The sequence below is a fragment of the Schistocerca nitens genome, chromosome 7, assembly GCF_023898315.1.
Source record: "Schistocerca nitens isolate TAMUIC-IGC-003100 chromosome 7, iqSchNite1.1, whole genome shotgun sequence".
Classification (NCBI taxonomy): Eukaryota; Metazoa; Arthropoda; class Insecta; order Orthoptera; family Acrididae; genus Schistocerca; species Schistocerca nitens.
Genome location: NC_064620.1, coordinates 67,847,501 through 67,867,390, shown reverse-complemented (window position 1 = coordinate 67,867,390; position 19,890 = coordinate 67,847,501). Strand labels below are relative to the sequence as shown.

At 43.7% G+C, this 19,890-nt stretch overlaps 1 protein-coding gene across 5 annotated transcripts in view; it reads left to right on the top strand.

The window, feature by feature from the left end:
- Nucleotides 1-19,890, top strand: part of LOC126195447 (PSME3-interacting protein) — a 137,979-nt gene that overhangs the window by 33,395 nt on the left and 84,694 nt on the right. For all 5 annotated transcript variants that reach the window (XR_007538609.1, XR_007538608.1, XM_049934074.1 and 2 more), the window contains exon 3: nucleotides 6,011-6,109. Coding sequence is in view for 3 of the 5 variants with exons in the window: in XM_049934074.1 (XP_049790031.1) it covers nucleotides 6,011-6,109 (99 nt within the window). In the remaining 2 variants the exon portion in view is untranslated. The remainder of the gene's footprint in view (nucleotides 1-6,010; nucleotides 6,110-19,890) is intronic.

The following is a 19,890-nucleotide window of genomic DNA, read 5'->3' as shown; positions in this document are numbered from 1 at the left end:
GACTCCAAGAATCTGGAGCCAAGGTCAGAATCTGGATTTTTCTAGACCTCCCAACAGATGAAATCTTCTCTTTCATAAGAGAAATCATTACATCAAAATCCTTTGCTTTCTCAACCACACTTTTATCTTCTTCATCATCATCAGAACTTGGTGCATCATATTTTAATGCTTTTGAAACCGCCTTTTTTGCAGTCTTTTCAATACTGCTAACCTTCATTTTAAAATAAGACCCTTTACTTTGTTCTGACAAGCCATGAAGCTTTATCGGTGTTAAACCTAAATAATCAAGAGCAATGTTTGTTTGTACGAGGGATTCATTTCTGGATTCCAATGATTCTAATTCAACCATGACTTCATCATCTGTTTCACTTTCATTGACTTCAACTCTTAATTTTTCCTCACAAAAGTTACGGCATGTTGAGCAAAGCTTTTGTCCGGGTTTTATGCTAATATTTTTTGTCAGTAATTGTTTAGAAAGATCCAAGCCTACACTTCTCAACGATTTTTTGATGGGCTTTTTGTGTTTTTTTAGTGGGCTACACATGTTGTTTGATACTTTTCAAAAACATTTAAAAAGTAGTAGCTGTGGTGTGAACATATATTCTTAAATTCACACAGATTAATTCCAGATTGTAAGTGGATCAAATCTTTTTCTTCCTCACTCAATTCTGATACCGGTTGTAACTTTTTTGAAGGTGTGTAGGTTGTTTGGAAACAGTCAGATTTTTTAAATAACCCTACACTACAGGTTTGAATATCTGACATACTGATTTCACTTTTGGTCTGATTACTGTTCTGGTTACTTTTATAAGATATTGGAAAAGAATCTCTGCAAACTAAGTAACAGTACTTACTGAGAGTTCGAATAAACTTAATAAAATACTATCCAAGCACTATTTAACACTGTAATAATTTTTTACTTCAAAACACAGGAGTAACAAAACAAAATCCAAGTGTACATTGCTACTCCAAGAAGACAAAAACTTATTTTCGGTGTCTAAGTCACTTGGTATTTTTTGTTTTTAAAATATAATTAATATTATTTTAAAAATTAGATAACTATTAAACAGGTTAAAAAGCCAACATAATTTTTCTTTTATCTAATAGCCTATACAATTAAGAGTATTTTAAAACAAATTTGAGCTTTCTATCAGGTCTGAGACTCTAGATATTGCAGTTTTTGTAAAACTAAACATCCGTTAGCTTAAAAAAAAAAAAAAAAAAAAAAAAAACCCTTGTAAATTTTTTTTCATTTGGAAGATTTTAATATATCTTTATGGTAATTTTTTTTAACATTTAGATATAATACACAAACTTATTCCAAAATTTCATACTGATATCTTGAGTATTCTTTAATATACAAATTTTTTTAGTTGTGAGGACACGTTAAGTTACAATTTCCGACTGCTGAAACAACGCCAAATCTAAAAACTTTAAAAATTTATAAAAAAAAAACTATAAGAGATAGAGCAAAAAAATTTTACAAGTGCTTTCAGGATGATAAAAGAAGTAATTGTACCAAGTTTCATCAAAATCTGACATGGTTGGTGTCAAGGCCTGGGTGACTTGACATGGAATGACCCTGCTCGAACAGTCCACGAGTGTACTGCCAGTCCATAGTGTCCAACGAGCACAATATTTCGACAGTCAGACATGTCGCCATCGTCAGGTATGCTGATGAACTGACCTCCTGAGGGCGGGCGGCTGTCTTAAATCCTCTCCCCCTGTGAGGCGTTCTCTCTGCGATCCGTGCCCGTGGCCGCGCATCGACAGTCGCTGAGAGTCTTGCGTCGGCGTCTGTGGTGGCATCGGTGTAATTGCATTGTTCGCCTTGGTCGCCCGTTCGTTTTGTTTGATGAGCGTCGTATTAATTAGACTCAGTGCTGGTTCCCATGTCTTGCTGAGGTTATAGCCGCAGTCTCGGTTGATGAGTCAGTCCCTGATACGAATTTCGATAGACTCTCCGATGACGCTGTCCCAGTATTTAGATGTCTGTGCCAAGACCCTGGTATGTTGGTAGTCCATTTCGTGATTTTTGGAGAAGCAGTGCTCTGCGACCGCCTACTTGTTGGGGTACTTAAGTCGAGTGTGCCTCTGATGTTCTTGGCAATGATCTTCGATGGTGCGCACTGTCTGTTCAGCCTTCTGACACTGACATGGAATCTGGTATTGCTGGCCTTCTGCAAACCGATATCGTCTTTGTCATTTCGGAATAATGCTCTTGTTTTATTAGGTGGTCAAAAGACAGTTCCTACTCAGTGTTTCCTCAATATTCGTCCTATTGTCCTCGATAGTGTGCCAGTGTACTGTATATAGGCAGTGGCTATCTCTTCCACCGTGACTTCTACCGTCTCCATGTGCTGTACTGTAGAGGTGGGGCGGAGAGCGCGTCTGATCTGCCATTCGGAGTACCGTATTTACTCGAATCTAAACCGCACTCTTTTTCCGGTTTTTGTAATCCAAAAAAACCGCCTGCGGCTTAGAATCGAGTGCAAAGTAAGCGGAAGTTCTGAAAAATGTTGGTAGGTGCCGCCACAACTAACTTCTGCCGTCGAATATACAGGGTGTTACAAAAAGGTACGGCCAAACTTTCAGGAAACATTCCTCACACACAAAGAAAGAAAATACGTTATGTGGACATGTGTCCGGAAATGCTTACTTTCCATGTTAGAGCTCATTTTATTACTTCTCTTCAAATCACATTAATCATGGAATGGAAACACACAGCAACAGAACGTACCAGCGTGACTTCAAATACTTTGTTACAGGAAATGTTCAAAATGTCCCCCGTTAGCGAGGATACATGCATCCACCCTCGGTCGCATGGAATCACTGATGCGCTGATGCAGCCCTGGAGAATGGCGTATTGTATCACAGCCGTCCACAATACGAGCACGAAGAGTCTCTACATTTGGTACCGGGGTTGCGTAGACAAGAGCTTTCAAATGCCCCCATAAATGAAAGTCAAGAGGGTTGAGGTCAGGAGAGCGTGGAGGCCATGGGATTGGTCCGCCTCTACCAATCCATCTGTCACCGAATCTGTTGTTGAGAAGGGTACGAACACTTCGACTGAAATGTGCAGGAGCTCCATCGTGCATGAACCACATGTTGTGTCGTACTTGTAAAGACACATGTTCTAGCAGCACAGGTAGAGTATCCCGTATGAAATCATGATAACGTGCTCCATTGAGCGTAGGTGAAAGAACATGGGGCCCAATCGAAACATCACCAACAATGCCTGCCCAAACGTTCCCAGAAAATCTGTGTTGATGACGTGATTGCACAATTGCGTGTGGATTCTCGTCAGCCGAAACATGTTGATTGTGAAAATTTACAATTTGATCACCTTGGAATGAAGCCTCATCCGTAAAGAGAACATTTGCACTGAAATGAGGATTGACACATTGTTGGATGAACCATTCTCAGAAGTGTACCCGTGGAGGCCAATCAGCTGCTGATAGTGCCTGCACACGCTGTACATGGTACCGAAACAACTGGTTCTCCCGTAGCACTCTCCATACAGTGACGTGGTCAACGTTACCTTGTACAGCAGCAACTTCTCTGACGCCGCCATTAGGGTTATCGTCAACTGCACGAAGACTTGCCTCGTCCATTGCAGGTGTCCTCGTCGTTCTAGGTCTTTCCCAGTCGCGAGTCATAGGCTGGAATGTTCCGTGCTCCCTAAGACGCCGATCAATTGCTTCGAACGTCTTCCTGTCGGGACACCTTCGTTCTGAAAATCTGTCTCGATACAACCGTACCGCGCCATGGCTATTGCCCCGTGGTAATACATACATCAAATGGGCATCTGCCAACTCCGCATTTGTAAACATTGCACTGACTGCAAAACCACGTTCGTGATGAACACTAACCTGTTGATGCTACGTACTGATGTGCTTGATGCTAGTACTGTAGAGCAATGAGTCGCATGTCAACACAAGCACCGAAGTCAACATTACCTTCCTTCCATTGGGCCAACTGGCGGTGAATCGAGGAAGTACAGTACATAATGATGAAACTAAAATGAGCTCTAACATGGAAACTAGGTGTTTCCGTACACATGTCCACATAATATCTTTTCTTTATTTGTGTGTGAGGAATGTTTCCTGAAAGTTTGGCCGTACGTTTTTGTAACACCCCGTATATAGCGCTACACAGGCATGTTTTGCTGGCACAATGATAAATGCCAAAACCTCTGCGTCAGTAAATAAATTTTTTTTAAAAAAAAGGTGGTAGACGAGCTTTATTCTCCGCCCCGAGTTTCGACCACAGCATTTTCATACATTATCCAACGAAGTAAATACAAATTCCGTATTGTTCATCTTCGAATGTAGCAGCATTTCAGTGTACTACGAAAATCCGACTAGCAAGACTGTTTGGGATGTTTGTCAATATGGCCAACTCTACGTTCTGAATTTTTTCCTACCTGTGAGAAGAGATGGTTGCTAATAGGAACTTTTTGAATTGTGAATCACATACAGTATTCTCTTCACCATAAGAATAATACGAATATAAACATTTTGCCATGTATTCTTTCGTGTTTGCTGCTATCTCATTTATATCCTGTCTGCCTAATAAACTACGAAACTAGAGTTAGACAACAGCAAACGCGGAAGAATATACATATCATGTCATGTTTATATCCGTATTATTCTTGTGCCTAATAGTGATACATTCAGAAATGAAGCACGGCAATTGACTAGATTTTTTAATCTAAGATGACTCTAATCTCTGTGCAGAATGTAATGTACTAAAGAGGCGTCTGCAAAGATTTTCAAACGGAGAAAATTTTTTGCTAAACTGTCGTTCAGAACATCTTCTATGATACGCAGTCTATTATTTAGCTCTTGTTGATCATTATCAAAGGAAGCAGCAGTGTAAGTAACAACAAATAGCAGTCTCTTGCCATTGTTTCGCTAATGAGACAATTTCTCTCTCTCTCTTTTTTTTAAATGCGGCGGTAGCGCGCACAAAAGCAAGTCATGCTGCGAGCGGCGACAGGCCGTAATCACTCATTATCAGAATGTGACAAACAATGCATGACACAGTACAATAATGCATTTTCAGCTTAGAGTGACGTAAACACCTATAACAAAAAGAACGGCACTTATCAGATCAAAGAAAAATAAGCAATCAATTCAAACCAGACGAAGCACGTGAAAAGGGAAGGGTACCCGTATAAAACGGACGGAGTGCCTGGCGCATAGCAATGGCTACCTGGTAAGGCTTAACTGCTAAGCTTAGGACTCGAACCAAACTACTGTAGCTGTATCGTCATTCATTCGACCTAAATTGTGTCTCATATTACAATGGACCAACTTTGTTTTGATTGGGAGGTGCGGCCTAAAACTTTTCTCTCCCCTTGAATTTCGAGTCTCAAATTTCAGGTGCCGCTTAGATTCGGGAAATTTCTTTTTCCTTCATTTCGAGTCTCATTTTTCATGTGCGGCTTAGATTCGAGGAAATACGGTACCCGTTTTTCCGGAATACAGTTTTGAGGTGTTCCAGCTCATGGGGCAGACATCTCGACAACTTCAATCTGAAAGACTCAGATACCCTGGTCTCAGCAACCGCCGACACGCGGCCGCGGGCGCAGACCGTGGAGAGAATGCTTCACAGAGGGAGGGAATTTAAGATGGCCGCCCGCCCTCAGAAGCTCAGTTCGTCAGTGCACCTGATGATGGCGACATGTCTGATTGCCGAAATATTGTGCCCATTGGACACTTTGGATCAGCAGTACACCCATGGACTGTTCGAGCAAGAAATATACCCGGAGAATCTGAAGAATCAAATTAATTTTTTTTCTGATTCTTAAATTGTTCAAGAGTTAGAACTAGTTGGGGAGAATTACATATGTAAGTGTCAAAATCTTGAGAATTTTACTTTTAGTACAACCATCTGTTTCACTCTAACACATGGTTTAACATGGTACTGTCCCCATCACTAGGCATGTGTGATGTGATACATCATTAATAAATACTCATCTCTTTTTGCTTATGGGTGTTGACAGAGTGTCCTGAGGAGGAATATGATCCTCGATCACTGTTTGAACGTCTTCAGGAACAGAAGCAGAAACGAGAACTGGAATATGAGGAAGCACATAGATTGAGTGAGTAAAACTTGTTGTATTTATATAATTTTGATTGTAATTTTTGTTAACTGTTAATAAAATTATCAGGCTGCCTCTGGTGTAATTTCTACACATTTACTCGATACCATAAACTGAAGCACTCTAAAATCCTGTCAGTAGACAAACCCAGTCAATTCCCATTTTTATGCCATATTTTAACTATGGTGTCTCACAGATAGCATTATGTGTTAACAATTAGATGTTTAGTTATTGTATTTACAGTGACTGTGGTAGTTTACATGCTGTTAACTGTTATAGAAAACAAAGGCTTCCTTATTCATTAGTAAAATTATGTTTCTGTGTGGGTCCACAGATACTAAATACTGTGTAAAAGAAGACATGGTCCATTTTAGGTTGTAATTTAAACATTCTTTAATTAAATAAAGAATGTTTACATTATGGTTTACAACAAACCATATTTTTTTTACTCAGTTGTTATTAATTGAGAAGTACTTGCAGTGCGCCAAAGTGAGTCATGTATTTCATATAGCAGTTGCTATTTGTTGTTCTACTGATTTTGGCCAAGCTAATAAATAATGGAACTTAGGCGCAGTAAGTTTCAACCTTTAGTCAAGATTAAATTTGACACTGTTGTCTTTATTTACAAATGTCATAATAATCCATCAAAAGAGCTGTTGTATGAGGCAACAACTTTACTTATTGTTTAATACGTACCATATGCTACAACAAATAATGTGACCAATATGTAATTAGTTTATTGCTCAACATTGGTGTCTTTATCTACAAAATGGAATAATCCATCAAACAAGATGTTGTATGAGGCAGCAGCTTTTAACTTCTTGCTCAATACATGCCATGTTCCAAAACAAATAAGGTGATCAATATATAACTAGTATATTGCAGAAGTAAATACAGGAATAAATCCCTTCAGTAACTAGGTAAGGCCTTACTTCTCAGAAAAACAAAGTACTTATCCTCTTCAAATTATGGTTTGGAATAGCTTGAATGCAGCACGGTTACTTGCTGAGCAGTTGATCTGGGTTCGATTCCTGGTCATCACAGGAAAGTTGTCTCTTTTACGTCTTGGCATGAGTAATTTTTATTTGCCTCTCACGTCACTCCAAGTAAGTAATGTAACCAATGTACACTACTGGCCATTAAAATTGCTACACCACGAAGATGACGTGCTACAGATACGAAATTTAACCGACAGGAAGAAGATGCTGTGATATGCAAACGATTAGCTTTTCAGAGCATTCACACAAGGTTGGCGCCGGTGGCAACACCTACAATATGCTGACATGAGGTAAGTTTCCAACTGAATTCTCATACACAAACATCAGTTGACCGGCGTTGCCTGGTGAAACATTGTTGTGATGCCACGTGTAAGGAGAAGAAATGCGTACCATCACGTTTCCGACTTTGATAAAGGCCGGTTGTAGCTTATCGCGATTGCGGTTTATCGTGTCGCGACATTGCTGCTCGCGTTGGTCGAGATCCAATGACTGGTAGCAGAATATGTAATCGGTTGGTTCAGGAGGGTAATACGGAATGCCGTGCTGGATCCCAACGGCCTCATATCACTAGCAGTCGAGATGACTGGCATCTTATCCGCATGGCTGTAACGGATCATGCAGCCACATCTCGGTCCCTGAGTCAACAGATGGGGACATTTACAAGACAACAACCATTTGCACGAACAGTTCGAAGACGTTTGCAGCAGCATGGACTATCAGCTCGGAGCCCATGGCTGCGGTTACCCTTGACGCTGCATCCCAGACAGGAGTGCCTGCGATGGTGTACTCAATGATGAACCTGGGTGCACGAATGGCAAAACGTCATTTTTTCGGATGAATCCAGGTTCTGTTTACAGCATCATGATGGTCGCATCCGTGTTTGGCGACATCGCAGTGAATGCACATTGGAAGCGTGTATTTGTCATCGCCATACTGGCGTATCACCCTGCGTGACGGTATGGGGTGCCATTGGTTACACGTCTCGGTCACCTCTTGTTCCCACTGACGGCACTTTGAACAGCGGACGCTACATTTCAGATGTGTTGCGACCCGTGGCTCTACCTTTCATTCTGTCCCTGCGAAACCCTACATTTCAGCAGGATAATGCACGACTGCATGTTGCAGGTTCTGTACGGGCCTTTCTGGATACAGAAAATGTTCGACTGCTGCCCTGGCTGGCACATTCTCCAGATCTCTCACCAACTGGTCAATGGTGGCCGAGCAACTGGCTCGTCACAATACGCCAGTCACTACTCTTGATGAACTGTGGTATCATTTTGAAGCTACGTGGGCAGCTGTACCCGTACATGCCATCCAAGCTCTGTTTGACTCAGTGCCCAGGCGTATCAAGGCCGTTATTACGGCCAGAGGTGGTTGTTCTGGGTACTAATTTCTCAATTTGTCCAATGAATACCCATTTATCATCTGCATTTCTTCTTGGTGTGGCAATTTTAATGGCCAGTAGTGTATAATTATTACATTGCAGGAGGAAATATGGGAATTCCTTCAGTAACTTGGTAAGGCCTTACTTCTCAGAAAAACAAAATACTTGCCGGGTCAAATCATGATAGAGAATAGCTTGTAATGATCCTGTTCTCATTGTTCACTACTCAGAGTGTACATAGATTAACTGTAATAGCAATTTACTCCAAAATAACAAGTTTAGTGCACTGCATTTCTAGTTATTCAAGAGCAGGAACTGAGAGAAATATTGTACTCAACTTTTTGGATTGATGATCATGACAGTTGATTATAGTCATTCCATTGGCTGCCTGAATTCTTTCAATTTAGTATACAACTTGTGGAACTGATGTTAAAAAAAAATAGTTTTAACATGTAATTTTGGATAATCCTTCAATTTATTTTTGACTTTTTGGTTAAATAAAATCAAAAATAGTATAACTGCAATATAGCACACACTTGCACTCTGTTTGCTCAGCCACAGCTTTCCACACTGTTTGCCACAATCCAACTGTGTTACAACCACTCCTACATTGAAACTCGGAACAAAAAGCAAGTCAAAGATCTAATTTACTTTCAAGGATAGCGGAACATAATTTTTGTGAGTTGGTTAACAATAATATTTTCATTATTAGTTTTTTGTACTGTTGTTACAATAATTTGGTCTTATAGAAATTAATTTGGTAAAGTGCAATAACTATTTTGAAACATTTTAATTTTAAATATTAATTAGAAGAATTAAATAAAATAATGTTTTTAATAACTGATTGTGGATGTGACAGGATCACACGAATAAATGCTGTCTATGCAAACTTTACTTTAAAAAAAAAAAAAAACATCGATATAAGGAAAAGATAGATTGTTACTTACTGTAAAGATGAGGTGTTAAATTGCAGACAGGTACAATGAAAAGAAACTAACGCATTAGCTTTTGGCCATAGCCTTTGTCAGAAAATGAAAGACGTGTGTGTGAGAGTTTTATTTATTTTTTTTTTAATGAAGGCTGTGTTAGTAGGAAACAATGGCTTCTGCATTTCTGTGGTTTCACTAAATTGCTGCAGGTGGTTCCTTCTATAAAGCCACTGTCAGCTATATCTCCCACTCTTTTCATGTCATAGTTATTTGAATCCAGTAAGATTTGGAATATACATTTATTTAAATCACATAAATGGGCCGCACTGAACACACTAGTTAAATGTGTTGTTCATGCAAAATACAGGGAGTGAATTTTCCTGTCAATACTTCTTATAGGTCAGAGCAAATGAAAATTAACATTTTTTCACAATGTGGTGTATTTAAACCAGTAATGTTACTGTTACACAATTAACTGGACCAGAAGTAGCAGGAGTGTTGCTAACATAAATGAGAATTGCCTGCCTATGGCTGGGAGTATGATTGGGTGAAAGACCTAGATATTAAATAACTTCATGGAATCATTTTTAGCCCATGAAACTGGAGAGTTGGCTGACAACCCCCATGGGGAGGAGATGCCAAGTTGTGAGGTCTGTGGGTTATCATTTTGGAATTCGGGACAAATGGTCCTTCATGATTAACAAGGTAATTTTTTCAGTACAGAAAGCCTACAAAGCATACAAAAGTGCATCTGCGTGTGTGAGCATGGAAATCTGTTAGGTGCTTTTTTGTTATTCTTGGTGTCTTCAGTCGTTTAGGAAGTGTGGACTGTTTGGTAGGAAGAGCCCTCCCAAGTAGAACATGGAGTCATCAGTTAGCTGGAGGGGGTGTTCACTGAAAGAAGCAGATTTGGCAAAGTTAGTTGAAACAAGTAAATGCATTTCTTTCCATGGAAATTTACATGTTGTGTTTATTTGTGTCTTTTGACTATTAATGTTGAACAGGATTCCTGTTTTGTTGTGTGGAGACTCACCAGATATCGTTAGGGGCCAGTTTAGAGGTGTTGTATGAACTGTTAGTGCTGTATGTATTCTTGTCCGTTGGTTTGATATTGGAACCTTTCTGGAAAGTAAATGGATTGCTAAAGGGCATTAATTATTGATTTTGGAGTAATGAGAAGTTTAAACCCATGTCATGGGTGAAAGTGTGCCAGGCTGGACTGGGATACTGTGGAAGTACAGAGGATTAATCTGGGTCAGCCAATAAATGTTCCTGTTGTAAAAATTTTGATTGCGTAGGATATAAAACAGGACTTTTTGGATTTAATTTGGTATGTAATATATCGTAGGAGATCTAATAACTGTAATTAACTAGTGCATAACCTATAACTTATGACTTCCTTTGAATAAAATTCGGAATAGTAAACTACGATTGTTTAGTAACAATGTAACAACCCTCCCCCATAGTGTTCTAGGTTAAGAGCAATATGGTATTTTTTCAGTAGTTGTCTATTTTTGTATTTTCCACATTTTTTCCATTTTTACTATATTTTCCACAATATTATGAAAAGGGTGGTTGCTATTCACCATATAACAGAGATGCACAGTCTCTGGCCGTGTGTGTGTGTGTGTGTGTGTGTGTGTGTGTTTGCTGTTTATTTTCGACAAAGGCCTTGTTGGTTGAAAGCTCATGTTCCAGCAGTCTCTTTGTTGTGTCTATCTGTGACTCGCCAGTTTTTTTGCTTTGACTGTGATTGGGACTTTGCGCAACAGCTCTATAACTTTTAGGAGAGATGAAAGTAATATTTCAGTGGTTGGTAGAACCTAAATTTGTGCACTGTAGTAATAAGAAACTATATAAGCAGGCAAATTTAATACACTAAGATTCGCAGAAAAGTATCCGATTACGAAACCCCTCATGCTCCTTCAGTATTACTTAATAGCTAATTTCATCTGCTACTGTGAGCTTAACATTTAATATATGACATTGATAAATATCTACACAAGAGATACTTATTAATATAAAACATGCAGAATGGAGCTCCTTGATTTGTTTGTCTATGTATTAGTTCTCTTCAATTTGCAACTCAATGCCAAGGGCATTTACACAAAGTCTTTCATTTTGTGTATATTTTATCTTCATTCATTTTCAATACCTTCTTGCTCATTTGGTCTTCAGTCCTAAAACTGGTATGATGCAGTTCTCCACACTAGAGTCTCCTGGCCAAACATCTTCATCTTTGAATAACGACATGCAACATACATCCAGTTGAACCTCCTTACTGTATTCATGCCTTGGTCTCTGTGTACAATTTCTACCCAACACAGTTTCGTTCAGTACCACATTGACAATTCCTTGATGCCTCAGAATGTGTTCTAACAGCTAATCCCATCTACAATGTGGGAAGAGATACATTGCTACTTACCATCAAAATGACGTATTAAGTTGCAGACAGGCATAATTAAAAGACACTTACACACAAGATTTTGGCTGCAGCCTTCATCACAAAAAGAGAGAGAAACACACACCATTCATTCACTCGAGCAAGCACCCTAGACACACCATTACCGCCAACTCCGGTAGCTCAGACCACATTCTGGTCTGAGCTGCTGGTGTTGGCGGTTGTGTGTACATACAGGTGCTTGCTTGTGTGAATGAATGGTGTGTGTTTCAATATTATGAAACGGATAGCTGCTACTCACCATATGGTGGAGATGCTAAGATACAGATAGACACAACAAAAAAGACTGTCAGAAAGTGAGCTTTTGGCCAACAAGGCTTTTGTTGAAAATAGTCAGCATACAGACAGACACTCACGCAAACACAACTCACACACATATGACCACAGCCTCTGTGTGTGTGTGTGTGTGTGTGTGTGTGTGTGTGTGTGAGAGAGAGAGAGAGAGAGCTGCATTTGCATGTCTGTATGTTGTCTGAAAGCTCACTTTCTGACATTCTATTTGTTGTGCCTATCTGCGATTCAGCATCTCCGCTATATGCTGTGTAGCAGTTATCCTTTTCATAATATTATTACTCGCCCTGCGGGTCCAGGGTAAGAATAGGCCTGAGGTATTCCTGCCTGTCGTAAGAGGCGATGAAAAGGAGTCCCTCCCCCTCAAGGGGGTAGTTTCCGCCTGTGTCTGGAGACGGATGGTTCACCGACTTACATTTGTGGTCATTTTGGTTTTTCGCTTATTCTGGTTTCTTCCTTCCTTTGTCCTTCTCCCTCTCTCACTGTCTTCCTTACTTTTTACCTTGCGTTCTTGTCCACCCTATGGTCTCCGCCTCGGCGTTTGAGACAGTCTGTCCTTTCTCTCCCTCTCTCCCTTTTTGGTTTCCTATTCTTCTTTCCTCCCTGTGCGTGCCTGAAGGCCGACCCACGCGTGCATAGCCGGTGACAGGATAAAGCGTAATTCCCCGCCCTGGGTAGACAAGTAGGGCCCATGCGTACCCCCTGCTAAAGGCCAGGCCTGGGGAGGGGTGATTGCCCGAGCTGACACCTTCCGACCATGCCAATTGGTTCCTCCGTCTGTTTCTCGGGAGGTGTGACCTGAGGTGTAAACATTCACCTAAGGCAGGAGCACCCTCTGAAAGGGTCCCCACAAAGAAGGAGCGCGCCATCGGAGACGCTGGCAATCATGGGGGATTCATCTGTAATGGATTGTTCTTCTTCTTCTCTCTCGACTTCTGCCCAAAAACGGAATCTTGACCAGCCACCAGTGACAAAAGTACTACCGCCTGCCCCAAAGTTCCTCGTAGTTTCTAGAACTGAGGACGGAAAGGATTTTTCATCTGTCACCCCTTTCGTTATTCAGAAGGGCGTAAATGACATAGCCGGACCTGTCAAGTCTTGTACCAGGATGCGTAACGGTACCTTGTTACTAGAAACTGAGAGCGCCTTTCAGGCACAAAAACTCCTTCGGGCCACACTCCTGTACACGTTCCCTGTCCGGATGGAGGCTCACCGCATTTTGAATTCGTCGCGTGGTGTGATATCTACTAGATCACTTGACGGATTGACTGACGAGGAGATTCAGTCTTTCCTCACTGAGCAGGGCGTGACGGCTGTCCATAGGGTCATGAAAAAGGTCGACAATGACCTTGTACTGACCCGGACACTTTTCTTGACCTTTGATAGTGTTCAGCTGCCGTCGCACTTCAAAGTGGGCTATGAGGTTATTTCTGTTCGCCCTATGTTCCAACACCTACGCGCTGCTATCAGTGTCAGCATTTTAACCACACCCACCAGTCTTATTCTAATATGGCTAAATGCGTCACTTGTGGCAGGGACGCCCATGAGGGTGACTGTCCACCTCCGTCTCCTCATTGCGTGAACTGTCAGGGTGACCATGCAGCGTCCTCTCGCGACTGTCCCATCTACAAGGATGAACGCTGTATACAGGAAATTCGGGTCAAAGGGAAAGTGTCCACCTCGGCTGCTCGCAAGCTTTTTGCTAGTAGGAAGCCCACACTGCTCCTAGCGGGGAAATACAGTACCATCCTCGCCTCTCCTCGGCCTACCAGGGAGGTATCGATGCAGACATGCAATCTGACCTTTAGCGCTACGGTCGTCCGTTTGGCCAGTGCTAAGATCGCCCGGTCAACGTCTCCTCTTCCTCCCTTCACCCCTAAGACACAAGCCCCTTCATCAGCTTCTGCCAAGACCCAGAAGTCAGATGAACGGGCCTTCAAGAAGGAACTGTCCCGTGAAGACTTCTTACATACCCCGAACTCCCAGCCATCGACCAGTACTTCGACTAAACGACCTTCCAAGAAGGCTCATAGGAAGAAAAGTTCTCCTTCTCCACCACGACGCGTTTCTTCTCCTGCACCGCCCAGTGGTTGCCGCCCCAGGCCGTCATCCGTTTTGCCTGACCGCACCACTGGTAGCCGAACATCTGGCCGTTCACCGGTGGAGGAAGCTCCCCCTCCCGACCATCTTAACATGGTGGCCAACGAACCTATTGAAAAAATGGACAATGACTCTCCGCCTATTAAAAGCGACAGCAGTGCTCGCTCGAAGCCAGGCCCTCAGCAGCCTTCGAGGTGACCCCTCTTGCTTCTCCTTTTTCTTTTTCTTCTCACGATGGCACTTATTCACTGGAATATTCGCAGCATTCGCTCCAATTGCTGTTACGCTTGCACTGTCCGCTCATAGTAGCTCTCCAGGAAACGAAGCTACGCCCATGCGATCGTATTGACTTTGCACACTATACCTCTGTGTGTTTTGACTAACCCCCTGTGGCAGGTATTCCGGCTCATGGAGGGGTTATGTTGCTGGTCCAGGATGATATTTACTACGATCCCATCACATTGCACACCGATCTGCAGGCAGTTGCCGTCCGAATTACTCTCCCCACTTTCACATTTTCCATTTGTACTGTTTACACTCCATCATTGTCTGCCGTTACTAGGGTAGGCATGATGCAACTTACTGCTCAGCTACCTGCACCATTTTTGTTGACTGGAGACTTCAGTGCACACCATATCCTTTGGGGCTCTCCAGCATCCTGCCGAGAGGCTTGCTGTTAGCAGACCTTTTCAACCACTTCAATCTTGTCTGCCTCAATACTGGCGCCCCTACTTTTCTTTCGGACACAACTCACACCTATTCCCATTTAGACCTCTCTATATGTACTACCCAACTTGCACGTCGGTTTGAGTGGTACGCTCTTTCTGATACGTATTCGAGCAACCACTTCCCTTATGTTATCCATCTCCTGCATCATACCCCATCTCCAGGCTCAACTGGTTGGAACATCTCCAAAGCAGACTGGGGGCTCTTCTCTTCCAGGGCGACATTTCAGGATCAAAACTTCGCAAGCAGCGATAGTCAGGTCGCACACCTCACGGAAGTCATTCTCACTGCTGCTGAATATTCCATCCCTCATACTACTTCTCCAGGTCGCGTACCGGTCCCCTGGTGGACCGCAGCATGTAGAGACACTATACGTGCTCGTCGACGTGCTGTACACACCTTTAAACGCCACCCTACGATGGCGAATTGTATTAATTATAAACGATTACATGCACAGTGTCGTCATGTTATTAAAGAAAGCAAGAAAGCCAGCTGGGCTGCTTTCACAAGCTCCTCCAACAGTTTTACTCCTTCTTCTGTTGTCTGGGGTAGCCTGCGCTGGCTATCTGGCACTAAGGTCCACTCTCCAATTTCTGGCTTGACGGTCACGAATGACGTCCTTGTGGCCCTGAGGATGTCTCCAATGCCTTCGGCCGATTTTTCGCAGAGGTTTCGAGCTCCGCTCATTACCACCCTGCCTTCCTCCCCTGAAAACAGGCAGAGGAGGCAAGGCCACCTAACTTCCGCTCCTCGAATCATGAAAGTTATAATGCCTCATTCACCATTTGGGAACTCGAAAGTGCACTTGCCCGGTCACGGTCCTCCGCTCCGGGGCCGGATTCTATTCATATTCAGATGCTGAAGAACCTTTCTCCTGCGGGTAAAGGTTTTCCTCTTCGTACTTATAATTGCATCTGGATTGAGGGTCATGTTCCCACATGCTGGTGCGAATCTATTGTTGTCCCGATTCCTAAGCCGGGGAAGGACAAGCACTTGCCTTCCAATTATCGACCCATTTCCCTTACCAGCTTTGTCTGTAAGGTGATGGAACGATTGGTTAACGCTTGTTTGGTTTGGCTGCTCGAATCTCGACGCGTACTTACCGATGTACAATGTGGATTTCGTAGCTGGCGCTCTGCTGTTGACCATCTGGTTATCTTGTTGGCCTTCATTATGAATAACTTCTTGCGGAAGTGCCAGACAGTGGCTGTGTTCTTTGATTTGGAGAAGGCTTATGACACCTGTTGGAGGGCGGGCATTCTCCGCACCATGCATACACGGGGCCTTCGCGGTCGCCTCCCTCTTTTTATTCGTGCATTTTTAATGGATCGAAAGTTCAGGGTACGTGTGGGTTCTGTCCTGTCTGACGCCTTTCGCCAGGAGAATTGGGTGCCACAGGGCTCAGTTTTGAGCATCGCTCTCTTCGCCGTAGCGATCAATCCAATAATGGATTGCCTCCTAGCTGATGCATCAGGCTCCCTTTTCGTGGACGATTTTACCATCTACTGCAGCGCGCATCGTACATGTTTCCTGGAGCGCTGTCTTCAGCGTTGTCTTGGCCGTCTTTACTCCTGGAGTGTCGCCAATGGCTTCCGTTTTTGTGCCGAGGAGACGTTCTGTATTAACTTCTGGTGCTAGAAAGAGTTTCTCCCACCGTCCTTACATCTCGGTCCCGTTGCTCTCCCATTTATGGAGACAACAAAATTTTTAGGTCTTACATTTGACGGGAAGCTTAGCTGGTCTCCACATGTGTCATATTTGGCTGCCCGTTGTACCTGTTCCCTAAATGTCCTCCGTGTTCTCAGCAGTACGTCGTGGGGAGCGGATTGCACCGTCCTACTTCGCCTTTATCGGTCGATCGTCCGCTCAAAGCTGGATTATGGGAGCTTTGTATACTCCTCTGCACGGCCGTCCATCTTACGCCGCCTCAACTCTATACAACATCGGGGGTTACGACTTGCGATCGGAGCCTTCTATGCTAGTCCCGTCGAGAGTCTTCATGCTGAAGCCGGTGAATTGCCACTAATCTACTGGCGGGATATACTGCTTTGTTGGTATGTCTGTCAGCTATTATCAATGCCCGACCACCCGTCTTATGGTTCCTTTTTTGATGACTCTCTCGACCGTCAATACAGGGTGTATGTATCTGCCCTGCTACCACCTGGAGTTCGCTTTCGTCGCCTCCTTCAGCAACTTGATTTTCCACTCCCTGCAACCTTAAGAGTGGGCGAGAGCCAAACGCCACCTTGGCTCCAGGCTCAGGTTTGCGTTCACCTTGACCTCAGCTCGCTCCGAAAGGAGGTTACCCCAGCTACGATCTTCATTTATACAGATGGCTCTAAGACCAGTGACGGCGTCGGGTGTTCTTTTATTGTCGGGGCACACAATTTCAACTACCGGCTCCATGGCCATTGTTCGGTCTTCACAGCTGAGCTATTTGCCCTGTATCAGGCTGTTCTTTACATCCGCCACCACCGACATTCTGCTTATGTCATCTGCTCTGATTCCCTGAGTGCCATCCAGAGCCTCAGTGATCCGTAACCGGTTCACCCTTTCATGCACCGGATCCGACATTCTCTTCAGCAGCTGGCGGACGACGGTTCTCCGGTTACCTTTATGTGGGTTCCTGGCCATGTCGGTATCCCTGGGAACGAAGCTGCAGATGCCACGGCCAAGGCTGCGGTCCTCCAGCCGCGGACAGCTTCTCTTTGTGTGCCTCCATCTGATTTTAGCAGGGTCATTTGTCAACGCATTTTATCGCTGTGGCATGACGATTGGTCTACACTTACTGAAAACAAGCTTCGGGCCTAGAAACCTCTCCCCACGGCTTGGACGACCTCTTCACGCCCTTCTCGGTGGGAGGAGGTTGTTTTGGCTCGGTTACGGATTGGACACTGCCGGTTCAGCCACCACCATGTGCTGGCGACTGTGCCAGCGCCGTTCTGCCCACGTGGGCAATTGCTGACGGTATGCCACATTTTAACATCCTGTCTGAATTTTAATACAGTGTGCATTGATCTTGGCCTGCCATGTACTCTGGATGAAATTTTAGCGGATGACTCAGGAGCAGCTGCCCGCGTTCTTCGTTTTATCCACTTGATGAACCTGTCTAAGGACATTTGATTATGCTGTTTTCTTTTAATCCCTTGCCTGTTAATGTTCTTTTTATGGTGTTGTCCTTTTTTGTTGCTGTTTTAACATTGTGCCTCGCAGTGCATTCATAATTTAGTCTGGGCGCTAATGGCCACTGTAGTTGTGCGCCCTAAAACCACAAAAAATTATATATATTCCAATCCCGGGAGCGGAAAGACTTACCTTAGGGGGAAAAAAGGACGGGTATACACTCGCACACATACACATATCCATCCACACATATACAGACACAAGCAGACATATTTGTCTTTAAATATGTCTGCTTGTGTCTGTATATGTGTGGATGGATATGTGTGTGTGTGCGAGTGTATACCCGTCCTTTTTTCCCCCTAAGGTAAGTCTTTCCGCTCCCGGGATTGGAATGACTCCTTACCCTCTCCCTTAAAACCCACATCCTTTCGTCTTTCCCTCTCCTTCCCTCTTTCCTGATGAGGCAACAGTTGGTTGCGAAAGCTTGAATTTTGTGTGGGGAAACATTCCACGTGGAAAAAAATATATCTAAAAAGAAAGATGAGACTTACCAAACAAAAGCGCTGGCAGGTCGATAGACACACAAACAAACACAAATATACACACAAAATTCAAGCTTTCGCAACAAACTGTTGCCTCATCAGGAAAGAGGGAAGGAGAGGGAAAGACGAAAGGATGTGGGTTTTAAGGGAGAGGGTAAGGAGTCATTCCAATCCCGGGTTACCAAGCCCCCACAGAACGTACTGACCCCACCGACACCCCGCACCCCAACCTTCTACCTTCTTCCTAAAATCCACAAACCCAATCATCCCGGCCGCCCCATTGTAGCTGGTTACCAAGCCCCCACAGAACGTATCCTGACCCCACCGACACCCCGCACCCCAACCTTCTACCTTCTTCCTAAAATCCACAAACCCAATCATCCCGGCCGCCCCATTGTAGCTGGTTACCAAGGCCCCACAGAACGTATCTCTGACCCCACCGACACCCCGCACCCCAACCTTCTACCTTCTTCCTAAAATCCACAAACCCAATCATCCCGGCCGCCCCATTGTAGCTGGTTACCAAGCCCCCACAGAACGTATCTGCCTACGTAGATCAACACCTTCAACCCATTACATGCAGTCTCCCATCCTTCATCAAAGACACCAACCACTTCCTTGAACGCCTGGAATCCTTACCCAATCTGTTACCCCCGGAAACCATCCTTGTAACCATTGATGCCACTTCCTTATACACAAATATTCCGCACGTCCAGGGCCTCGCTGCGATGGAGCATTTCCTTTCACGCCGATCACCTGCCACCCTACCTAAAACCTCTTTCCTCATTACCTTAGCCAGCTTCATCCTGACCCACAACTTCTTCACTTTTGAAGGCCAGACATACCAACAATTAAAGGGAACAGCCATGGGTACCAGGATGGCCCCCTCGTACGCCAACCTATTCATGGGTCACTTAGAGGAAGCCTTCTTGGTTACCCAGGTCTGCCAACCCAAAGTTTGGTACAGATTTATTGATGACATCTTCATGATCTGGACTCACAGTGAAGAAGAACTCCAGAATTTCCTCTCCAACCTCAACTCCTTTGGTTCCATCAGATTCACCTGGTCCTACTCCAAATCCCATGCCACTTTCCTTGACGTTGACCTCCACCTGTCCAATGGCCAACTTCACACGTCCGTCCACATCAAACCCACCAACAAGCAACAGTACCTCCATTATGACAGCTGCCACCCATTCCACATCAAACGGTCCCTTCCCTACAGCC